General features: G+C 41.4%; 2 protein-coding genes across 2 annotated transcripts; one reads left to right on the forward strand and one right to left on the reverse strand.

The window, feature by feature from the left end:
* Window positions 1–330: 330 nt before the first annotated feature.
* prep (prolyl endopeptidase) lies at window positions 331–9,666 on the reverse strand. The gene is made up of 15 exons (XM_053491223.1): window positions 9,466–9,666; window positions 7,236–7,310; window positions 7,020–7,153; window positions 6,773–6,903; window positions 6,361–6,570; window positions 5,610–5,731; window positions 5,358–5,463; window positions 3,879–4,070; window positions 3,603–3,800; window positions 3,401–3,504; window positions 3,182–3,318; window positions 2,992–3,086; window positions 1,875–2,006; window positions 1,573–1,729; window positions 331–1,473 (listed from the first exon to the last, which is right to left on the reverse strand). The coding sequence occupies exons 1-15, from the start codon at window positions 9,505–9,507 to the stop codon at window positions 1,179–1,181; spliced, it is 2,130 nt and encodes a 709-aa protein (XP_053347198.1). The 5' UTR covers window positions 9,508–9,666; the 3' UTR covers window positions 331–1,178.
* A 2,322-nt stretch (window positions 9,667–11,988) lies between these two features.
* On the forward strand, window positions 11,989–22,491 carry xkr5a (XK related 5a). The gene is made up of 7 exons (XM_053514039.1): window positions 11,989–12,102; window positions 13,342–13,525; window positions 13,662–13,834; window positions 14,472–14,684; window positions 14,897–15,066; window positions 16,164–16,275; window positions 16,396–22,491. Exons 1-7 carry the CDS (start codon window positions 11,997–11,999, stop codon window positions 17,163–17,165), a joined length of 1,728 nt encoding a protein of 575 aa, XP_053370014.1. The 5' UTR covers window positions 11,989–11,996; the 3' UTR covers window positions 17,166–22,491.
* Window positions 22,492–23,976: the final 1,485 nt, after the last annotated feature.

Raw genomic sequence — 23,976 nt, forward strand, 5'->3', positions numbered from 1 at the left:
TTATTGAAATAAACAGCATGTTTTTGATTTTTAATTATTATTATTGTTATTATTGAAATAACGTTTTGAATTGTTTGTGTAAAAATTTCTATGAACACATTCCACATTTGTGAAAACAAATGTGATAGTGATCAAGCATGTTCTGCTAATTAATGAGAAATAAAGTGAATACAACTCATTACATAATAAAATACTTTCCAGACCATGATCCAGTACACGTTTTTGTCAAACAATATTCCGATTAAAGTGAGCAGAATGAGAAGTGAATTCTGGTCGTTAAAACAGCTTCAGCGAGTTAACCAAAGTGTCCCTAAAAAAAAAAAAACGCAATTGTTCAAAACATTATTGTGTTTATTACGTCAGTTGTTTTGTATCACAAGGTACGCTGACATTTATTGGTTTGAAAATGTAACAACAAAATCTGCATAAGGTTGGAGGTAGAAGCAGCCAGTGGATATACATTATATATGATACCTTATTACAATCACACACACACACATACATACTGTGCGGTTAATTGGTAAAGACCTATTGAATTTTATTGAACCTGATAATAAATTAAGAGTCTATACAAAGTGTTTCAGAGAAGATGATCATGAAATGTCCAGGGAAAAGTATAATATATAAAAAAATCGTTAACAGGCTGAGCGAGAGAGAGAGATGGGTGAGATGATGAAGGCTTACTGCAGAGTGAAATCCGGATCCATTGGAGCAGAATGAAAGAGAGAGAGAGAGATGTGGAGGAGGAGAAGGGAGTGAGGAATGAGTACAGACTGAGAAAGATAAGGGAGATAGATGAGAGGAGTGAGAGAAAGAGCTAGAAAGGAAAAAAAAACGGGGAAGGCAAAAGGAGAAAGAAGGCTGATGGAGGGAGGACGAGAGAACAGGAACAAGGGGAAAATTAACAGGAGGAAGATAAAGAGAAGAAAGGAGGATGAAGATAAAGAGGGGGAAAAGAGGAGAAGAAGAAAGAATAAAGAAGATGGGAAGAAAGAGAAGAAAGGGATGAAGGAAAATGACTAGAGAAGAGACGAGACAGATAGAGATAAAGGTTGAGAGAGAACGCCGGGGGAGCAGCAGCTGAATGAAGTGCGTGTGTGTGTGAGTTAATGTGTCCACGTGAGTTAATGTGTCCACGTTTGTTGATGTGTCCAGATGTGTTGATGTGTCCACGTGTGTTAATTGATCCAGTGGAGGTCGAGGCAGCGGGCGATGAAGGCGTAGGTATCCGCCACCTCCTGGATCACCTTGCTGGTGGGTTTTCCCGCCCCGTGACCCGACTTGGTGTCCACGTGGATAAAGAGGGGGTTGGACTGGCCGGGCCAGCGACCGATCACATGCTGCAGGGTGGCGATGTACTTCAGAGAGTGCAGGGGAACCACGCGGTCGTCATGGTCACCGGTCAACAGCAGCACAGCCGGGTACTGCACGCCGTCACGCTCGGGGGTCCGGATGTTGTGTAGAGGAGAGTACCTGAGGGGGAGGGGGAGGGGACGAAGGGGGAGGGGTCAGAGGGCTGATTTTCTTATAAGCTCCAAGTGTATGTGAGTGTGTGTTTAAGTGTGCGCTCACTTGATGAGCCAGTTAAACTGCTCCTCTTTCTCAGAACAGCCGAAGTCGGTGGTCCAGGCATGGCCGATGGTGAACTTGTGAAACTTGAGCATGTCCATGACTCCGACCTGAGCTACTGCACAGCCGAACAGATCCGGCCTCTGATTTACACACGCTCCTGCACACACACACACATCATGTATCTTAACTTGACCACGGCACAATTTTCAGTTAATTTACATTACTGTAGGATCAAACAGAGTTATACCAGTGTGTGTGTGTGAGAGAGAGAGAGAGAGAGAGAGAGAGAGAGAGGGTCCTACCCACTAGCAGGCCTCCATTGGAGCCTCCGTTGATGGTGAGCTTTTTCGACGAGGTGTAGCCCTCCTTTATCAGATACTCGGCTGCACACTGGAAATCAGTGAAACAGTTCTGCTTGTTCTCCAACATCCCCGCTACAGAGAGAGAGAGAGAGAAAGAGGGAGTATGTTTGTAAGGCGGATTTGTTCTCAAGTCTGACAAAGTGAGTCATACACTTTTGACACGAATATACAATGTAAAGAATAACAATCCACTGGACTAAATCTTTATCCCCTTTCCACACACCAGTTAAAAGTGTTGTCTGTTCAACTTTAAACCGCAATGTCTCAGAGCTGTTTTCCCCTGTATTGGACTGTTTTTGTTGAGGATTTTTCTTTTTTTTTAATTAGTATTTTTCTCCAATCGGGACAGCTTTACATTTACATTAATTACACCCTTATTGATAACATTGTTATCATATTCTATTGCACATCTGAGCAGCTGTGGGTTAAGGGCCTTGCTTAAGGGCTCAACAGGGGCAACTTAATGATGGTGGGGTTTGAACCTGAGACCATGTTGTCCAATGTCTTAACCACCGAGCTACACCCAGCCTTTACAGGACAGATATTTTCCATTATTGTGTTCCTGGACTGAGACGATAATGGACGGAGTCATTGAAACCACCGGTTAAGCCGACTTATTTCTCCCGCGCGCACACACACACAAACACACACACACACACTACTCCGGACTTTAGACATTTCATACATTTACTTACACACTGAAATTAATGTATATAATTGTAAATATCGGTTCCGTTATTTGTTCCTGCAGTCCGTTCATATCTGTGGAAATTGTTCGTAACTCGGGGACGTACTGTGTTGCAAATGACCAGAGGTCACCAGCGTATACTAATCCTGTGTGAATAGGGCTGTTATCTCATCCATTTATTAATCAATCAATCAATCAATCTTTTTAGGCATGGCTCTTTCTGCCGGTCCATCACTCCACTCCCAATATAAAATAATATAATATATATTGATCATATATTTATTTGAGAGCCCGTGAGGTCACACTTATGTGAGAGGAAAAAAAAAAGAGGAAGGAATGAAGGGACGGCTTGTTTCATGTGCGCGTTACCTTTGTGCCACGTTTCACCATACTCCCCGCCTCCTCTGATGTTGGCCACTGCTAAAACTCCTCCCAGATGCCTGACAAAGATGAGCCTGGATACACTGCAGAGACAAACAGAGACCGTTAACCTTCGCTGATGACACTCTGGAGAGAGAGAGAGGGAGAGAGAGAGAGAGAAAGTGTGTGTGTGTGTTACCTGTAGCTGGGTGTGATGGAGATGTTGAACCCTCCGTAGCCGTAGAGGAAGGCCGGGTGTGAGCCGTCCAGCTGGAGACCCTTCTTGTGCACGATGAACATGGGGATCTGTGTGCCGTCTGTACTCGGGTAGAACACCTGCGACGGAGGACTTCAGAATGAAACACGGTGCCTGTGTGTAAAGAAGAGTGTGTGTGTGTGTGTATACTGTAAGTAGTACCTGTGTGGTCTGGTACTCTGTTGGGTCGAAGCCCTTGACCTGGACCTCCCTGAAGATGTGCGGTTGTAGAGGCGTTTTTGTGAGGTCACAGTGGTAGATGATGGCTGTGAGGGGAAAAATAAATAATAAATAATAAAAAAATAGACTGTTTACATTCGTACCTGGTCGGGAACACAGAGAAGCTCAGGACCCGCCCTCTCACCTGGAGACAGGAAGGAGGTGAAGTAGTAAAAGATCTCCGAGTCCTTCTTGCGGCCGGTGAAGCCCACGATGGAGCCCACGTCCAGCGGGAAGGTCTTCAGCTCCTCCCCCGACGCCAGCTGGTACATCTTCAGCACGTTCTTCACGTCATGCAGGTAACACACGCACAGGAAGCTGGAGTACGTGCACGTCGCAAACACTGAGAATAATAATAATAATAAACACTTAAACAAAAGTCGATAATCTTTTTTTTTTTTTTTTTAGTTTGAGGTCTCACCGAGGACGTCCTTGTCGTGCTGTGGGATGAGCTCCTTCCACTGCCCGGGCGCCGGCTGAGCGAAGTCCACGTTGATGAGGCGGTAGCGCGGCGCGTCCAGGTTGGTTTTGAAAGTGAACACCGTGCCCTCGTTCGTCACGTATTCGTACTCGGCGTCGAAGTTGTCGATCAGTCTCACCCACGACAGCAACCCTGTTGAAACACGGCCGGTGAGGAGTCGCGCCACAAAACACCACGCGCGAGGGAGGAGCCACCGCCGACGCTTAATACACACTACAGAGCGGGAACTGAGAACGGTTTTAAAACCTGTAGCTCAAAGACCTAGAGTTGTTTAAACACCTCAAACGCTCCCGTGTTCCCGAAAAAGTCCCCTGAAGATCATAAAAACGGCCCTCAGCACATCTCATGTTCCTGAAAGATAAGATCAAAACTTATCTGGGAAACAGTTTGAGTGGAAACACAGCTTGAGGTCGTGGACAGGTTCCTGGAAAGGTTTCTTAAACCTTTAGACTCAGAAAACACACCCATCTAAACGAGATATTCCTAGAAAGTGTCAGATTGTAAAAAATATATATATATATATATATATATATATATATATATATATATAAAACTAAAATAATAATCAGTCTAAAATCCTAAATCTCTTCAAAGGGCTTTGTAAGCAAAAACGCGCGAGAGATTCGAGTTCTCAAACGGCTCCTTTAGTCCAAAACACATCTCCAATCAAGAGCCTCTTTTCCATCACAGGATACGTCTGTTCCCGTCTCTACTTTGCCAACGATGTTAGCAGGAATGTTAACGTGAATGCTAGCAATAAGCAGGACAACGGCAGACTTCACCCTGACCTTGTGAGCATTCCTCCTGGCTTTATCATCAAACATCTGCGCTGACCGTCGCATATAAAGTCATCTTTTATCCCACAAGTTCCTGCTGATGTAAGCGGATCTTTGTTCCAACCCAACAAAATGTTGGTGTCTCCATGGAACCGGTTGGTAAATTCAATTCAATTTTATTTTGTTACAGCGTAATAAACATTCTCTTAAAGCAGCCTTACAGGACATTAGAAATAAAATAAAAAAACATCCTAGATGTTAAGACAAAATCATCCCTAGTGAGCAAGTCCGAGGTGAGGAAAAAACTCCCTTAGATGGTTAGAGAAAGAAACCTTGAGAGGAACCAGACTGTCCGGGGCGGCCTTGGTGAAAAAGGGGTACTAGGGTTCCTGAAAAGGTTCCTTATAAGGAAATACGTCTGGTTTCTCAAGGACGCATCACCCAAAGTGTCAGATTCTTTCAAACACACACAAAATCAAGTTCACAAAAATGTTCCTCAACTGGAACTTAAGGATTCTTTAAGGAGATTTTTACGACCTCACCCAGACTTCGGGGCATTGCTATGGAGATGGTGTGTGTGTGTGTGTGTGTGTGTGTGTGTATGTAAGAGAGAGATCAGGGACGAGGCTGCTGAGAGGGTCACCTGTGATGCCGTCCGGGATGGTGTTGAGGTCGCAGTACCACAGCCTGTTCACGGGGTCACAACCTTCTCTGATGGACAGCAACACGTAGCGGCCATCGTCAGAAATCTACAACACACACACACACGCTTTGTTTTTATGGCTTTAGTGTGTATGACCTGTACCAGGACTATGTGTGTATGTATGTGTGTGTGTGTGTGTGTGTGTGTGTGTGTGTGTGTGTGTGTGTGTGTGTATGTATATGTGTGTGTTACCTCAGCTCCACTCATCCACTTGGGCTCCTCGGGGAATTCGGCACACAGGACATCCTGTGACTGTGGCGTCCCCAACACGTGATAGTAGAGCTTCTGATTCAGGTTGGTGGACGTCTCCGTCCCTGAGACACAAAGTTCATCTCATCTTCATCTATGTAAAAGTTACGCATGATAAACTTGAGTGAGTGTGTGTGTGTGTGTGTGTGTGTGTGTGTTAGTCTAGTGGCCGAAAAGTGCAAAAAACAAAATAAAACTGAAAAAGTGACAAATTTGAAAACAAAAAAAAACAAAAACAAACAAACGGAAAACAGAAATTTTGTTTTCTGAATTTATTTATTTTATTTATTTTTTTGGTTTTGTGATATCTAATTTGTTATTTTGTTGTTGTTTTTTTTTGTTATTTAGTTTTTGTTATTTTGTTTTCTGAATTTATGATTTTCTTATTTTATTTATTTATTTATTTATTTATTATTTTGTTTTCCGAATTTGTTATTCAGTTTTTTTGTGGTTTTGTTTTTAAATTTTACCGTTTTATTTTGTTATATTATTATATATTATTATTATAATTTTGTTTTGTTTGTTTCTGTTTTATTTTGTTATAACGAATGTAAAAGTTTTTCAATTTTATTTTTTTTTTTGTTTTTTTCAAATTATTTTATTTTTCGGTTTTGTTATTTAGTTTTGCACTCCTGGGCCACCGTGTGTGTGCGCGTGTGTGTGCGCGTGTGCGGACGCGCGTGTGTGTGTGTACCATCGCTCTTTCCCTCCTGCTCAGGATACGAGTTGTAGAAGAGCCCTTTCCCGTCGTGAGTCCAGGCCATGCAGCTGAACTTGACCCTCTCGAGCCGGTCCTCCAGGGCCACGGCGCCGTCGACGCGCAGGAACCGGATCTCCACCCAGTCGGAGCCGCTCGCGCTCACGCCGTACGCCAGGTGCTCGCCATCCTCAGAGAACGCGTAACCTGACACACAGGCGATTGAAAGAGAGGAGAATAACATCAAAACACAGACAGAAATAAAATAACTATTTAATAACTAACAAATTAATAAAATATGGTGAAGTGGATAACTCCCCCCACCCCTTGTATATATCTATGTATACCGACACACACACACACACACACACACACACACACACACACACACACACACACACACACTCACCTTGTAGCGCTACAGTTCCATCGTCTGAAAACGTATTCGGATCGAGGAACATCTTGGGTTCTGCTTCGAGGTTCTCCTGTACGTAGAGGACGCTTTGGTTCTGAAGGCCCGTGTTATAAAAGTGAAAATACCTAACAGGGACGAGCAGAGCTTTAGTCAGACATCGAAGGTGAAGGCGACATTAAATTTAATAAGTTAAAAAAAATTTTTTTTGGTTAACAGTAAAATAATCCCCCTCGACCCTGACCTGTTCCCCCGTTTGAAGGGGCAGCTGTACTTGGGGTAGTCGTAGAGCTCGGTCATGCGCTCCTTAAACACCTCTCTGACCGGACATTCCTCCAGGAAGGGCAGCGTCAGCTGGTTCTGCGCATTCACAAACGCCTGGGAGAAAAAAAGCAGAAGTTCAGTAGCACTCATACGATCGTGCATACACATACATACACACACTCACAAACACACACACCTGTGTCTTCTCACTGTCCGGGTCCTCCAGCCAGCTGTACGGGTCAGGAACCTTACAGCCGTGGAAGTCCTCAACCTGAAAAACCAGGACACGCCAGGATCGTCAACCGAGAAGAGTTTTGTTTTCTTCCTGATTTAAAGTTACGTATGATCACGTGACGTCTGGAGCACGTTAATCCGTCTTCCTCAAAGGTATTTTGTAATTAACGAGGTAAAACAAAGAATGTACAAACTTAAACCCTGATGTGTAACCTTTGTGTAATCGTGTTATCTCCTGACACATTTAGTGGTACCTGTGACCACACAAAGACGCTCTGGAGACACGTCATGGACACTGTCTCCCATGTCTTCATCCAACTTTTTCTGGATATATTTATTTCTGAAGACATTTTTGAAAATAAAAGATTGTGAAATTATTTTTTTTGTTCTGCTTCTTGCTAAATATCTTATACACAAGTCCAAAAATAACAGAAACAAGCTCTGTTAAAATAATATTGACACTTTCTATATTTTTCTGGAACATTTAAGTTAAGTAATGATTTAAACAGTATTGCTTTAATCATTTTAATTGTAACTAATTAAATAAATAATGATTTATATGCAATCTTTATAATAATTATTTCTACATAAATACTATAAAGGTTTTGTTTGTTAATTGAGGCGGGTACAGGGAGGTTGGAATTGGTGGAGAAAAGTTTTAGGTGTGTTGTGTGATAAAAGAGCGAGAAATGAAAGAAAGGTGTACAGGACAGTGGTGAGACCAGCGATGCTCTACGGCTTAGAGACAGTGGCACTGAAGAAAAGACAGGAGGCAGAGTTGGAGGTAGCAGAGCTGAAGATGTTGAGGTTCTCTTTGGGAGTGACAAGGATGGATAGGATCAAGAATGAGTTCATCAGAGGGACAACCCACGTTAAATGTTTTGAAGATAAAGTCAGAGAGGCCAGATTGAGGTGGTTTGGACATGTTCAGAGGAGAGATGGTGAATATATCGGTAGAAGGATGCTGAGGTTGGAACTGCCAGGCAGGAGGTCTAGAGGAAGACCAAAGAGGAGATTTATGGATGCAGTGAGAGGGGACATGAAGTTAGTTGGTGTGAGAGAAGAGGATGCAGAGAGTATAGGATTAAATGGAGGTAGATGATTCGCTGTAGCGATCCCTGAAAGGGAACAGCCGAAAGACAAAGAAGAGGAGGAAGGAATCGATCTGTCTATTATATCTTTTTACGTTTTATACACTGGAGGACCAGAAACCAGCCTCTGATACAAATTTCTGTCAATAAAGTATGTCTGTATATTTGTTTGTCTGTCCGGCCAGATTTTGTCACAGCCTCACAGTGTAACTCACCCAGACTGAGAGTCCAGCGTTATGAGTTAACCCCCCCCCCCTTCCATATATATAATCCTCATAACATATATTTCGACATAATTTTATTATCAGTATAAATTAAGCAAAGGTTTTGTTCGAGTAAGTAAGTCAGTCGAGTCACACTCAACCTTACAGAATATGATTTCTTTGTATTAATAAGTTAGACAGATAATAATAATAATAATGATAATAAATCACTAATTACATTAAAGATCAGCAGATTATTATTAGATTTAACCTTTTTTTCTACAAACTCTTTAACCGTCACCTAACACTAGTTTACTATTATTATTTTTTTTTTGCTTTTTATTTTAACATGTCAAATACAGAATCAACTATTTAACATTTTATCTTTTATACTCAAAATGAAAATCCAGACAAAATTATTAATATGATAGATATTATATTAAAACAGTTAAGTTATATATTTATTTCATTTATTTAAATTACTTATTTACCTCAGCTTTATATTACACCTGTTAAAGTGGTGTTACATTTTGTATGTATTTATTTATTCACTGTGTTAAACACAATCACATAAATACAACAGAAATGCTAGCAGTTAGCAAAGTTGTCAGTCATATCTGTTAACTATTATATCCTTTAAACATTTTTCACACCAAGCTAACATCATCATTATTATTATTATTATTATTATTATAATTATTATTAATTAATTAATACTAATAAATCCTGAGATTTCAGTCTATTTACAGCTAGTTTAGCCTGAACTGATGCTAACGAGGCTAGCTAACCGGCTAACACATCCATTCATTCCGTTAGCACGGCTAGGCTAACGATTAGCACAGACCTTTTTTTCTTCTTTATTTCTCTCTTTTTAAAATGTAGAAAATGAAAGTCTTACCACAGCCTCGTCACGATACGCGTTCGGATACTGAAAAGGCATTTTATTATGAATATTACTGTCTATTATTACTGAAATATAAAATAAAATTAAACGGTAAAACCCGAGCACTGAAACAGAACAGCTAGCCAGAAGCTAACACTCCGCCTCAAGCAATCTCAGCGGGCGCGGGCTCGATACCAAATACGACACAAACACGAAGTGCACTACGTAGCGCTCGGGCCGCTCCTAACTTCTAGTCCGCGTGAGCGCGCCTACAAAGAAGACAATAGATGAATTTAGGATACAGTTCCAGAGTGACGCTTTCTGATTGGAGGAATCGCCACAGTAGATTTGGCGCCCCTTGCTGTTTATAAAGAGGCACTGCACTTTCTTACTACATTAGTATTTATATTATATGAATATTAGCATACATTTTAGACTGAATAATAAAATAAGTGCATATATAGGTACAGAATTAATTTTAATAAAAAAGCATTAAACGGAAATGTTCAATTCATATAATATTTAAAATAACTAATTAGTTTTAGTTTAATTTGTTGAATTAGTTTAATTTAGAATAATTTAATCCATTCACTTAATTCTATCATTTTTTTCACTTTTCCTAATTTATTCTCTTAATTCTGCATTATTTTTACCTTCCAACATGTTTCTGTATGATTTTCTTATATTATCTATCTTTATCTATAAAGAAAAATATATATATTGTGTGTTTCTTTCTGTCTTTATTTTCTCTACTGTGAGATTCTCTTTAACATTTTAATTATAAAATGTAAACTTATGATTTTTTTTACTACTAATTTTATTTCTCCGACTTCCTTATTTTTTTTTTATTTAGTTTAATTTGTACTTTTTTGCTCTTTATTTAAATTATAATTTAAAATAAATATTTCATTTTCTTTTCTTCATTCTTTTCTTCCTTTTTATTTTCTCAGTGTGATTCCTTCTCTTTTCTAATTTGCTCTATCTTTCTTTTCTTTTTCATTTGAATGCTTTTGCCTCCTTTGTTCACTTTAGCTGAATCAGTCAATCAATCTGTGCATTTCTTCTTTTCTTTCTTCCTTCCTCTTTTTCACTGCTTACACCATGAGCAGATGCACATGCTTTAAATCCAGTGATTCCACTGTGATTGGTTACAATAATTCATTCTCATTTGTGATTGGTTAGATCTTTTCAAAGTGTAAAATATGTTATAATCTGAGGGCAGGAGTTTGGGACTTAAACTCGACCATTTCTTTTTTTGATATTTTGGTCCATCTGATACATTGGGTGATGAAAACTCCAACTGTGGAAGTAACTTGGGGTCGGGGTGCCAAGCTTAACACGCGATTGCCCGATTAGGCTCAGATATAAACGATTCGAGTGGTGCAACAAAACACATTTTTATGGCGTTACATTATCAAAAATCATGCACGTTAAAGCCTCTGATCTGCCTTTTTACACCAGTCTCACAACACTGTCAGCGCTAACTAGTTAAAAAACACAATAGTGTGTTAGAAGGCACACATGCCCGTGTACACGCAGCCGCTCAACCCTCATGCTCACTGTCAGGTTGAGTTTGAAACCTTGGAGGCGTTTGAGGTGGTAAAACATTAGCGTTTCTTTATAATCCTACAGGTGGCGCACTCTGAACTATTTCCACGATTTTGCCCTGTGTGATAGGAGTAAATTATCTGCTAATTTCTATTTAGAAATAATAATTATGGTGGATGACAGAGATACGCGCTGCTCAGTTACAGTGAATCGGGAAAGTATTCACAGCGCATCACTTTTTCCACATTTTGTTATGTCACAACCTTATTATAAACTGGATAAAAAAAAAAATCTCAGAATTCTACACACAACACTCCATAAGAGCAACATGAAAAAAGTTTACTTGAGATTTTTGGAAATTTATTAAAAATTAATTGCGTCTAAACCCAATTTTGCTAATTTATGTACATGTGCTTTCTCACTTTTTAATTTTTATAAATGAACATTTAATTTTTTTTATTTACATTTGGAACGAGAAATGTAATATCGAACCGGGATATTTATAAAAATTGTGATTTTTATATAGAATGGAATCAACACTGAGGTATTAAAAGTTATGGTGATTATAAGTTATAATGATTATAAGTTATGGTGGTGATAAGTTATAATGATAATAAGTTATGGTGATTATAAGTTATGATGGTAATATGTTATGGTAATGATAAGTTATGGTGATAAGTTATAATGATAATAAGTTATGGTGATGATAAGTTATGGTGATAAGTTATAATGATAATAAGTTATGGTGATGATAAGTTCTAATGATAATAAGTTATGGTGGTGATAAGTTCTAATGATAATAAGTTATGGTGATGATAAGATGCTGCTTCCCCTCAGACTGTATGAGATATCTGTGTACTGTCTCTTTAAACTCCATCTCCATGACGTCACATGTTTTTTGGCAGGAGTTGAGGGGGGGTCAGGGGGTGATGGAGGCTGTGCGGATGCGGGAGATGACAGCGGCGTGAGATACACACACACACACACACAGAGTGGACATGGCCGCGGTGCTGTGCGGTGAGGGAGGAGGATGCGGGAGCGCGTGCTGGCAGGTGCTCCTGTTCGCCTCGACCGCGCTCGTGATCCTGGCGGAGAGAGCCGCGCGTGAGTGACCCCGACAGCCCCATCACACGCGCGCGCGCACACACACACTGCACTGCACTGCTGCTGCGCGTGCGGCTCAGGTGTCGAACACAGAGCATCACCTGCGCGCGAGACCGCATCACATCGTTATCATCACATGCACACCTTTGTTTGTTTGTTTGTTTGCTCTGTGTGTGTGTGTGTGTTATACAACAGTGCATTATGGGTATTCTGCACGCGAACTGATTGCCAAAAAGAAAGCGCGAGCTCAGGGTGATCCCCGTCCCGCCCGCCAAATAATAAAGGTGTAGCGCGCGAGCGTCCTCCATTTTCCAATCCTTTTTTTTTTTTATTAGAACATGACGTCACAGCGGCGGAAATCACTTCCATATATGGGAACGTACACAACTCTAGCCAGAGAACAGTGCGCACGTGGTTAATGTTATCTGACACTGGAGACTCCTTCTGGGGAAAAGAAAATCCCTTTCTCCATCTCTCTCTCTCTCTCTCTACATCTTCCTCCAGAACACAGGAACTCTGGCGTCCTGCCAAGTTATGGGCCATATGTTTTACCTTTTTTTTTGGGGGGGGGGGGGGGTGAGAGGATCTACAGTCCAAGTGATAATGAAGGATCTGACCCGCTACGGGAGGTTCGTCAGCCCGAGACACGTGAGACACCGTTCTGTCCTCCTGCAGACAGATTTTGAATGTTTTGAGATGTGGGGACGTCGGGTATAAAAGGCCGAGCCGTGTGCACACGGAGCTCGAGTATAAAACCTGACACCTGTACAGGAGCCAGCGCAAACAGTGTCCCCGCCCCTAATGTCTACAACCAAAGAGGTACAGCAGCCACAAGCAAACACACCACCAAGAAGTGCAGAGGAGTGAAAGAGAGGAGAAGACGGCAACTACACAACCAATTACTGAATGAAAAACCCGCAGTCAGTGAGTGCAACCACGCAGGGGAGTGAAGGAGCAGGGCTCAGCACAACACACACACACACACACACACAGAGGGAGACGTGTCTTAAGAAAAGATAAACCGCTTTGTACTGCTGGTCAAAGGAGACAAACGACATGCTGTAAATAAACTACGCTCTAAACAAAGCCAAAAGTCAAAAACATCAAACTGTAAAGATTTAAAAACCACCTGATGAACTGATGAAAGAAAGGAAGAGGCAGTGTTTTTTTTTTTTTTTTTTTTTACAGTTTTCATAATAAAGTGCATATAAAAGTCAATTTTCTCTTGTCTCTCCTCAGTGATCTGCTGCTTCGCCTTCTACCTGTGGAAGGAGCAGTTGTTGTGGGCGGGGCTGACCTTTGCCCTGCTGTTGCCAGGGGCGATAGTGCAGGTGCTGAGCTTCATGTGGTACCGGGCGGATGGAGAGCAGCGAACATGTCACCTGCTCATCATACACACACTGCACCTGGGCATCTTCAAAAGGTGTGTGTGTGTGTGTGTACATGCAGGCTGTGTATGGACTGATGTTGTGATGTGTATGTGTGTGTACACACAGGCTGTGTATGGACTGATGTTGATGTGTGTGTGTGTGTGTGTGTGTGTGTGTGTGTACACACAGGCTGTGGGACTGCAGCGTGTGTGTGTGGCGCGCTCAGTCTCAGGCCCAGCAGGTGATGCAGCAGGTGGACGTGGCGGCGCTGCGTTTGCTCGACGTTCTGCTCCTCACACTCCCTCAGGCGCTCACACACACTTACGTTCTCACGGCGACCGAGTTCAGTCTCGCGTCTCCAGGTCAGTCCATTTACCGTAATCCTCAGAATATAACCCCCCCCCCCCCCCCCCCCCCCAAAAAAAAACACACACACACACACACCAGTCTTATACACACACTGTGTTTTACTGCATGTTTTATTTATTATATATTCTATTTAAAGTAATTTCTCACCGCGTCTGAGGTGAAAGTTGTTATATCTCACAGTTCTGTACGGTTTTCAGTCTCATCCTGATTATATACGAGTCCGGAACGACGACATTTACCTCAGATATGTGTGTGAAAATCATGAAAACAGATTAATTTGAGCTCAGATGATACTTTAATTACACTTAGCATGAGAAATCACGTTTATCTAGATGATATCTAGGGTGGTTTCAAATTACCGTAATGTCCAGAGTAGCACGTCTACTTAGTGTCTATACACATTGATATTAGTTGATGTAAAAATTTTATGAGGTTATCAAATAATTTTTCTTTATATACATACTGTATGAACATTTCCGCGCACAGTGTATACATTTTAGCAAACTTTTTATGTCATGATTCTAAGTAATATAGTCCAGAAATGACGGTAGTAAGAATCATTAACGGTATTGACCATCCGTGGTAATGAATGTTTGTTTAATTCTGTACACGTGTGTGTTCCGGTGTCAGTTGCTCTGTGTAGCGGTGTGTGTGTGCTGTCCCTGTCCTGGGCGTTGGTGTTGTACAGTCGTGCGTGTTGCCTGGCGCGGCCCGGTCACCTGCTCATGCCCCCCGCTGCCCTGCTGTGCCAGCTGCTGTGGAGGGCGGGGCTACTGAGCGCACGTTTCGTCAGCCTCGCCCTCTTCGCACGTTCTTTCGGATGCTGGGTCATCGGCGTCGTGGGTGAGTCTAACACACACATCCGTCTGCAGCATAAACAACTATAGTAACGATAATGTAGCCGATGGACCGTCTTAATCTAAATGCACAGATTCTGACCAATCAGATTAGAGAATTTAACGTCGCGATGTAAATGATCGTAGTATCGTTATATACGTCTTTTAAATCTGGATATGTTTGCGTAAGTATCTCTCTCTCTCTCTTTCTGGTGGCAGGCTGTCACTGGCTGATTGCGGCGTTCTGGTTGGTCTCTCAGCAGACCGATATCTGCCTGGGCCAGTGGGCGTGGCGTGGGTTCAACCTGGTGTTGGGCGGCGTGCACGTCTTCCTGTTCCTGAACGTGAAGGACGGCCCGTCTCGGTACCGCATGGCCGGCTTTTACACGGTAACCATTACACAGCAGGGTCAGGTATGTGTGTGTGTGTGTGTGTGTGTGGTTAGGCTTTTGTAAAACCCAGTGAGATGATGAGAGGCGTGGCAGACAGGGCGAGCACAGGGGTGGTTAAAGCGCAGCACAGGTAACACTGAGAACCTGGAGGGAGGTAAGTCCACACCGAGCGTGACAGGAGACATCACAGGACACCGGGTTTCATCTCCAAGTCACAAAGCACTGACAGGGGTATTGTACAATCTGGTGTCCTGCCAGGTGTGTGTGTGTGTGTACGTATGCTAGGGACAAAATCGCAAACATAAGCAACAAAAACAAAAAAAAACATTATTTCTCCAATGTTTGGAAGCTTTTGGCACACCCTTTATTTATATATTTGTTTATTTGTGCATTAATTTATTATTTATTTTTGTTCTTTATTTAGTTGTTTGCTCATTTATTTGAATTAGTTTATTTTGTTTCATATGATGTTAAATTTTTTTGTTTATTTATTGTTAAGTTTAAATTAATGTACTCTTAAAATTTTATGTTTTTATTTTCTTATTTATTTATTTGTTTATTTTGGTCAATTTATTTTACTTTTTTATGTATTTTGTTTATTTATCATGTTATTCAGTTTTTTTTAATCTGTTGGTTTATGTATTTATTTTTGTGTTTTGAAATTTTTTTTAACTTATTTGGTTGTTTTTATTTATTTATTTTCATTTATTTTTGTATTTTATTTATTTCAGTCTCATTTATTTATTTGTCATGTTATTTCATTTATTTTTAAGTGTTTTAATTTACTTACTGTATTTAAACAACTAAAAAAGTAGTTTAATAGCTTATTTATTGTTCATTTGTTTATTTATTTGTTTATTTTTATTTATTCAGTCATAATTCCATTGTATGTAGTTTTAAGTTGTTATTTTTAGCTCCTTTTAGTTTAGTCTAACCCTGTATGTTTGTCCTGTAAGACTAGCAGTCTAACATGATTGATTTTGTGATTTGGTCATTTTTATCCGTTTGTTGTTTTTAAAGACGTTGACCGCCGTACACGTTAGTCCTTGTTGAGTTTCTCACCAGCGTTGACTCCTTTGTTCGTGACGTCACAGGTGATGCTGCTGGAGAATGTCACTCTCGTCCTGGCCGCCTCCGACATCCTCACTGAGGCATCATGGGAAAGCTTAACTGTCCCCACTGCTGTCCTGTGCAGTTTCCTGCTGGGTGAGTGGCTGCGTGTGAGCTTCCTGTAACTAAAGAGAAGAAGCAGACTAGCTTTTGGATGTAGCTTGAAAATCTTGACCTGTTCTCCTTTCTATCTCTCTCTCTCTCTCTCTCTCTCAGGTCTGGCGTTCCTGCTGCTGTATTATCGCTTCCTGCACCCCAAGTCCACAGAGATCTCCCACACTCTGCAGCACGGCGCTCAGGCGGGCAGCGCCTGTCTGGAGCAGGGTGACTCGTCTTTCTCCCTGGCTGACAAGAGCCTCGCTCTTCCCTCTCTCCGTCCTCCGCTCTCCTCCTCTCATCCCTCCTTCTCGCTGCTGGAGCACCCGGGAAGCTGCGGGGCGAAGGCGGGCGCCGAGTGCCGCCACCACCACTGGCTCCTCGTGCGCCTGGCGCTGAAAACCGGCGACCCCAGCAAAATCGAGCGGGCGTTCGGCGCTGGGGGCATGACTGGCGTCGAGAGCGAAGACCAGGAGGACGACTCGCGAGAGAAAGTAGGACAAGAAAACGCGCTGGAGGTCAAGGACGAAGACGACACCCTGGCGCCGCTGTCGGACTGCAAGGACGAGTTTGAAAGCGTGAGCGAGGCCAGGGAAGACGTAGAGGAAGAGGACGCGGACGTGGACGTGACCGAGGAAATGGACAGCGTGGACTCCGAGTGGAAGCGCAGCTCTCCCGAGGGGAAGTCCGTGTTCGGGGACAGCCCCGAGCCTGACTACTGCCCCACCGAGTCCAGCTCCACGCTCTACTTCAGCGCAGACCCACAATCCCCAAGCAGTGCCAGCGACCCCCGTCTGGACCGAGCGGACCTTACCGGAGCCCATCTGACAGGCCCACGCCGGCACCTCGTCCTCTCCGCACGGGGCCCGGAGGACGACACGTTGTTCTGACCTGTCGATAAAATCATTTACGTCAAGACTTTGTTCAGGTTGCTACGAGGTTCATGCAGCTATTACCGGTCTCGTCCGATTCTATCCTGTAAATATTCGCTTCCGACCTCGCCACACGTGTGGACGTTAGGGTGCAGAGGGACTGAAGCGCAGGGGCGGATGATTTTTATTTATTTATTTATTTATTTATTTCAAACCTAAGCCGTCACACATCATGTCCCTTAAGCTCCGCCTATCAATTTTTTAAAGTGATAAACCGCTGAAGCTTCAAAAATTTGCACTGGTATTCCTAAAAAAAAAAAAAGTTTTGTTCAGACTTTGTTTAGCCGCATTAGCTTCGTAGCTTTATTCGCAAACTACAGATACGGATCGACTGGGACGTGTTTATTTATGATCAAGGGCGCCATCTTTATTATTTTTTTCGGACGTTTCCGACAGATTACTGACGAAGGGCAGAGAGTGTCATGTTTATGGCATCGTAAATGATAAATGATCTGTTGTTGTACAGCTGTGTGTGTGTGTGTGTGTGTGTGTGTGTGTGTGTATGGAATTAAAAGCACAAACCACACGTCCTGCTTAAGTGAAAGCAAAAGGATAAGATGCAAATACGGCCATCGCAGGTTTGATGACGTTCTCTATGTTCATGCTCTATGTCGCATCTCTCTCGGTTTATCAGCAGGGGCGTTTCTGTCCTGAGCGTGAGCCGGTTGCCATGGTTACCCAGGCCAGCATTATCTTGTTGACGTATGACAAATGGGATGACTTTCTTTTTTTAGAATTGAATCCTCACCAATCGAATCACTTCGCTTCTCGTTTGCATGAAGTTAAACTCCGCCCACTTTTCATCTCCCAACCACTGGCTTTCTTTGAAAATATGGTCTGAACTCCATATATGGACACATAGCTGTTTTTCATTAAACGTGAACCCAGAAAAAGCTCCTGCTACTTTGAAAAATGTGATCAAGTTTGCACTTTATTATCGTTATTATATTTTAATAATTAAACTAGTGAAAAGAATCCAGTGGTAGATCATACGTCTGAAACGATACACCCATAAATTAAACTAAAAGCCCATGTGATGTGGCGTCTGCTGTAACAAAAGCGCTGCGCTATTTTAGACTCGGTTTCAGCCTGCGGCGACGCTGATGCTGTTTTTATCCACCCGTTTCAGAAAGCGCGTCTTGAAATAGCCGCCCTGGATTAGCACTTCCCTGGAGCCACTCAACTGGGGCATGGGTTCGATTTCTTTATTTCAGACGGAACCGGATATTTTCTGCTCGGGAACCAGATTTTGCAGCATCGACACACAAGGCATGGAGACGGCGAGATGTAAAGAGTTCAGCGTGAAAGAAAGCTGGTTCTGAAAGACAAACACATCAGGTCATATGTAAACTATAACATGTTTGGAGAAAGCTTGGCCGTCATTACAGAACTATAGTCATCGCTATAGTTGAACTGGTCCTTGTGCATTTATTTCTGAAGCTGACTAGAGGCAGGGGATTATGCTCAGGTTTGGAGTTACAAAAAAACCTAAAGAAATGATGAGCCATTGATGAGTGTTATGTAACTCGTCGTTTTCTAGATCTCGAAGTTTTGTTTTTTGCTTTCCAGAGCGCATTGCTTATGTTATGGCGTCATTCAGGGAACTCTTACAGCTCCATTGAAATTCCGCAATTAATCAGGGATTGTGTAAGCTCTAGTGGTCTTGAATTTGTTCAGCACAGGTACCTCTGATTGGACTGTAAAGCTTAAACATTTGCTAGTTGTTCCGGTGTTCACCCCTGTTTGTTTTGGAGGACTTGCTCCAGGTTCTTCAGGTTGGTTTGATGTTATTTCAATGTGATTTTCAAAGCATACGACAGTTTTGTAAAGGAATTCAGATCTGCACTTGATACTGGCCACTGTAACATACCCTTTTTTTTGTCCTGCTAGAAGTTCTTACAAGCATTAGATTCATCTAAGCACATCTCCAGACCATGATGCTGCCACCACCATGTTTCACTATAGGGACAGTGTTAATCGAGGTGTTGCCCGCATCTTGGCCAGAAATAAAAATCTTTTCCAGGTCACTCTGCTTCCATATACCTCTTCGAGAGCAAAAAAGGTTCTTACCACATTCCACAGAGCTCTAGTGTTTGTTGCACAGTCGCTCTACACTCTCGCTGGTCTGTACTCTGCAACGTCTTCAGAGTTACTGTTGGCCTCAGCCTGAGTTCCCTCACCAGACCAAACACCAGGTTTGCGTGCTGTGATGCAGCTTCAGTTACATAACTATTTATTCAGCAGTACTTTCTATGAAGTCCAGCCTGATGTTGTTTCAAGGAGCGTTTAAGTCAAACCAAGACTTTTATTTGCACATTATAACAGAACACACTGACCTTGGCCAGGATCGTCGTTCACAGACGTACGACCTTCTTAAAAACGTTTGCACCGTTCAAATGCGGCTAAGAGTCTTATCACTGTACTTTGATCGAAGTCTTCTCTAAATGTCAGTGGCTTCCATGTCTTCATTCACCAGAAAGTCCAAGTTTGACTTGAACGCACTTCGTAATTAAAATCACCAAAGCGTGACTTGATGAGTCAGTTGAATCAGTTCTATTTCTTGCTATAATAAGTAGACTAAACTATTTCAGTTAATATTTCTGCGGGGGAAAAAAAACAATACGAACACCACGAGGCTCTTTAGATCCTCCGTCTTCTTCCTCATTCCTTTCTCAGAACAACCCTAAGAAAGAGACATGACCTGATGTGCGAGCTTCTTTAATAAATTAATACCATACAAACTGAATACGTTTAGATTTTTTGTTTATTTTATCTTTCCCGTCGTGTAATGTTGTGATAAGTTTGTAATATTTCAGACAGAGCCTGAGTAAGACGTCAGAAATAATAATGATGTACGAATGATCTTAAGATCGGTTTTCCGCGCACATTAAAAAAGTTTATTCAAAGCACTAAAATGAAGCACTTATTACCTCAAAACAATTGAAATAAACCATGATCCGTGCTTGCTAGCTGTAACTTAATTTATGGTTAATAACTCATTATGTAGTTAATTAAGTGTGCAAGTGAAAAGTGAGGCGCCAAAACATTTTATAATGCATATTATCTGTAATTTTGGTGTTCACAATGCATTGACGCCAGATGCGGATCTGTTTTTGAGGTGGAAAACCAAAAAACTATGAAGGATAGTTAAAGCTGGATAGAAGGTACGTGTTGTCCGTTCATAGATCGCAGCATTAAAACCATGCAAAAAGGATGATAATTATTTACAACAGTAGAAATGATGTAGCATTACACAGTCAATACAGTGGCACATTGGATTCAAGGATTTGATTGGTCGTCGAAGGTTGTGCGTTCGGTTATGGATATCTGATTGGTGCTTGCCATCAATCTCTGACTGAGCCAGATTGGATGGGATGTACGGCTTAGAGCGAATCAGGCAGCTCTGATCGAACCACAGAAATTATGCAATAAACCTTTGAGAAATCTCCAGTGTGTGGACTTTTATCGATGATTTCCGTGATCTCTTGTGCCAGCGTCACTGTTATATTCCGTTAACTCGCTGTGAAACTCTTTGATTTCCTTATTCGTTATATCAGCGTGGCAAAAAAAAAAAACAGAAGTAGTTAAACTGCTGTTTTTAGCGCGCCCTTGTCACCTTAAAAAAACACCTCGACGAATGTGTGAAAATCATGCTAGCAGAAGAGGAACTAGCTTCTAATAGCGGATATTTTTTGCTTCACACAAACCTTAGATCTTGAGATAAATGGTGATGGGTTTTTCTACCGAAGGGAGAGTAATAAACCATATCCGCTAGTGTTTCTTGCCTAGCTCATGTACCTTTTAGTAGAGATTAATGCTAAAACTCAGTACCACTGAGTGGTACCACGAGATACGAACTTAACTATTGCCTCAGCATGGGAATCATTTTCGGCACACGAGCAAACTGAGCCAGATGCGAGAACTTTTTTTTGCATTTTGAGGAAGATTTAGTGAAGACATAACGCCAAGGGTCTCAACAATGTTAGCAAGGACGCTAGCTATGCCAAGAGGAATCTCAAGTACTCGCTTCAGGAGCAGATTAAATTCATATCCTGAGGTACCACTGTAGCAGATTTTTGGTTTTTGGTCAGCGAGACTAAGATACATGAATACCACATTGTTTTAAACCTATGGCTTAGTTTTATTACTTCTGGACACTTTTTAAAAGTAAATACTTTATCCAAAACATTCATGGGAAAGGTTACAAAATGGAAAATAAAAATAAAAACTTTTTAAATTATTTGTCAAAAAATGACCACTTGCAGTCCACCTCCACGCAGTACCCCGAGGACCCACTAGGGGCGCAGGTTTTCAGAAACTTTTTTTTCATTTATTGTTGCTATTAAAGGAAATAAATTTTGTCTGTTCGAACAAGGGCGTGCTAAAAACAGTTGTTGATTGATTAATGTTTACAAGAACTACATGAATTGCAGGAATGTACATATATATCTGTGTGTGTTTGCGTGATGATCCTGAGCGTGGAGTGACACCGACCAGCCACTGTTGGTTTATTTCTTTAATCTCTGACCGAGCAATTTAGGAAAGAAAGTGTTCCATGAGTAAATAATTAGCAGTGATTAAATGCATGCAGTGTTTTTGCTTAAATAAAGCTATTTCTATGGGAAGGCCCTGATTTACTAAGATCCCAAATACTTGTGTTATAGCATTCATGTTCCTATGAAGGGATAAAGGGTTCTGTTCATAAGCAACAAAGTGTTGATTAATTTTCTACATGTGCATTAATTTTGCACAAAAAAGGAAAATTTACAGCTATGCAAATTATCCATGATCTGGGAAGTGACAAATCCAAACATCTGGCTCCAGCTGTTCTTTGGACTGATTCAAGACAGCATGTGGTCTGATGTTTTTCGTTTCCTAGGTACAGTTAGTTCCCATTTACTTGGTGTTGAAAATAAATATGGTGGGTTTAATTTTATATGATCATATACAGTCTCTAATTAAATGTAGATATAAAAACATTAAGAAAAAAAAAGTTTGGATGGAATGAGCTCACTAGTGAGTTTATGTAGCTAGTCTACTTAGCTTTCTTTGCTAACGCAACATCAGTAGCTAGGACGAAGCAAAACGCATAACACAGCAAAATAGAGTGCGTATTTAACTAAATAGCTTTGTAGGCTATATACGATGATTGCTTATCAGTGGCAAAGAAACAAAGGACCAGGCCACGCCCACAAAAGTCAGATTAGTAAATCAGGGCCTAAGCATTTTAATGTTAAAACTCCATTCTCTCTCATAAGATCATAGAATGGTTCATTAAAATAAAATTAAGTTCACAACCAATGTGTGTCTGTTTTCTTCTCTTCTTGTCTCTACGTTTACATTATTTAGCTTTGCGACGGTTACACACACTTACTCACTCATCGTCTATCCCGCTTGATCCTGTATTCAGGGTCGCAGGGACCTGGAGCCTATCCCAGGAGGCTTAGGACACGAGGCTGGGAACACCCTGGACAGGGAGCCAATCCATCGCAGGGCACACACACATACACACACTCACACACTCATTCACACACTACAGGCAATTTGTGAACCCCAATCAGTCTAACCTGCAGGTCTTTGGACTGTGGGAGGAAACCGGAGTACCCTGAGGAAACCCACCAAGCACGGGGAGAGCATGCAAACTTCATGCACACAGAGACGGGAATCGAGCCTGGCCGGGCGAGAGTTACATTCTAAACATATTTAAAGTGCAATAATGTACAGTCTTGTGAAGAAGTATTTGCCCCTTCCAGAGTTTTCCTTTTTTTCGCATAGTTTTTCCATTTAAATTATTCTGATTATGAAACAAATTGTAATATCACACAAAATACAGTTTTTAAATGATGATTTTGTTTATTAAAGGAAAAAGAAGTGTCCAAACCTGCCAGACCCTATGTGAAAAGTCATTGCCCATAAACCTAATAACATCTAGCGTTTGTGAAAACTGGCCACATTGCTGTGGAGGAACTTTACTCCACTCTTCTACGCAGAATTGTTTTATTGTTTTTAAGTATAAATGGCCTGTTTGAATTTTCACACCGGGCTTTTGACTTCGGCCACTCTTAAACCTTTTTATTTTTTTGTAATTTTGTGTTTCAGATCATTGTCCTTCTGCATAACCACATTCTTTGAGACATTAAAATGAGTTAAATTGCACGTGCCACATCCAGGTTACTGTTAGTTATTACTGTCAGACCTGCTGAATCAAGAAATCACTTCTGACAAAGTGAAGCACTTTAAAATCCTAAATGTCAGTTCAGTTTCTAACCTTAATCACAGTTCATTCATGCTTTAGCAATAAGGGCTATTACTCTTTTACATAGGACTGGGCAGGCTTGGATAGCTTTTTTTTCCAAAAATAAATGAATAATTTAAAAACTGCATGTTGTATCGACTTGACTTATCTTTGTGTAATATTAAAATTTGATGATCTGAATCATTTAAATGTGACAAATACAGAAACAAAATGTGGAAAAAAACTTTTTCACAGCACTGTAAAATATCACTATACATGCTTAAATAATGCACAGCATGTGATCATGTTGTTCTTATTGAGCATTGCGTGTTGCTGATTTTCCCCAGACCACTGCAGCTAATTTTTCTCTCCAGGGCTCCTGTCTGTATTTTTTGGGGATTCCCCCCCTTCTACGGTGCCCCTTGGCTGCACTGTTGCGACATCACAAACACAGTCCTCAGAACATGATGCGTCAGCACACTCTGAGTGTTTTTTTGCCAGTGTTGTTCTTTTTTTTTTTAAACTTCCTGCATT

Source organism: Clarias gariepinus, chromosome 2 (assembly GCF_024256425.1).
Source record: "Clarias gariepinus isolate MV-2021 ecotype Netherlands chromosome 2, CGAR_prim_01v2, whole genome shotgun sequence".
NCBI classification, from domain to species: domain Eukaryota; kingdom Metazoa; phylum Chordata; class Actinopteri; order Siluriformes; family Clariidae; genus Clarias; species Clarias gariepinus.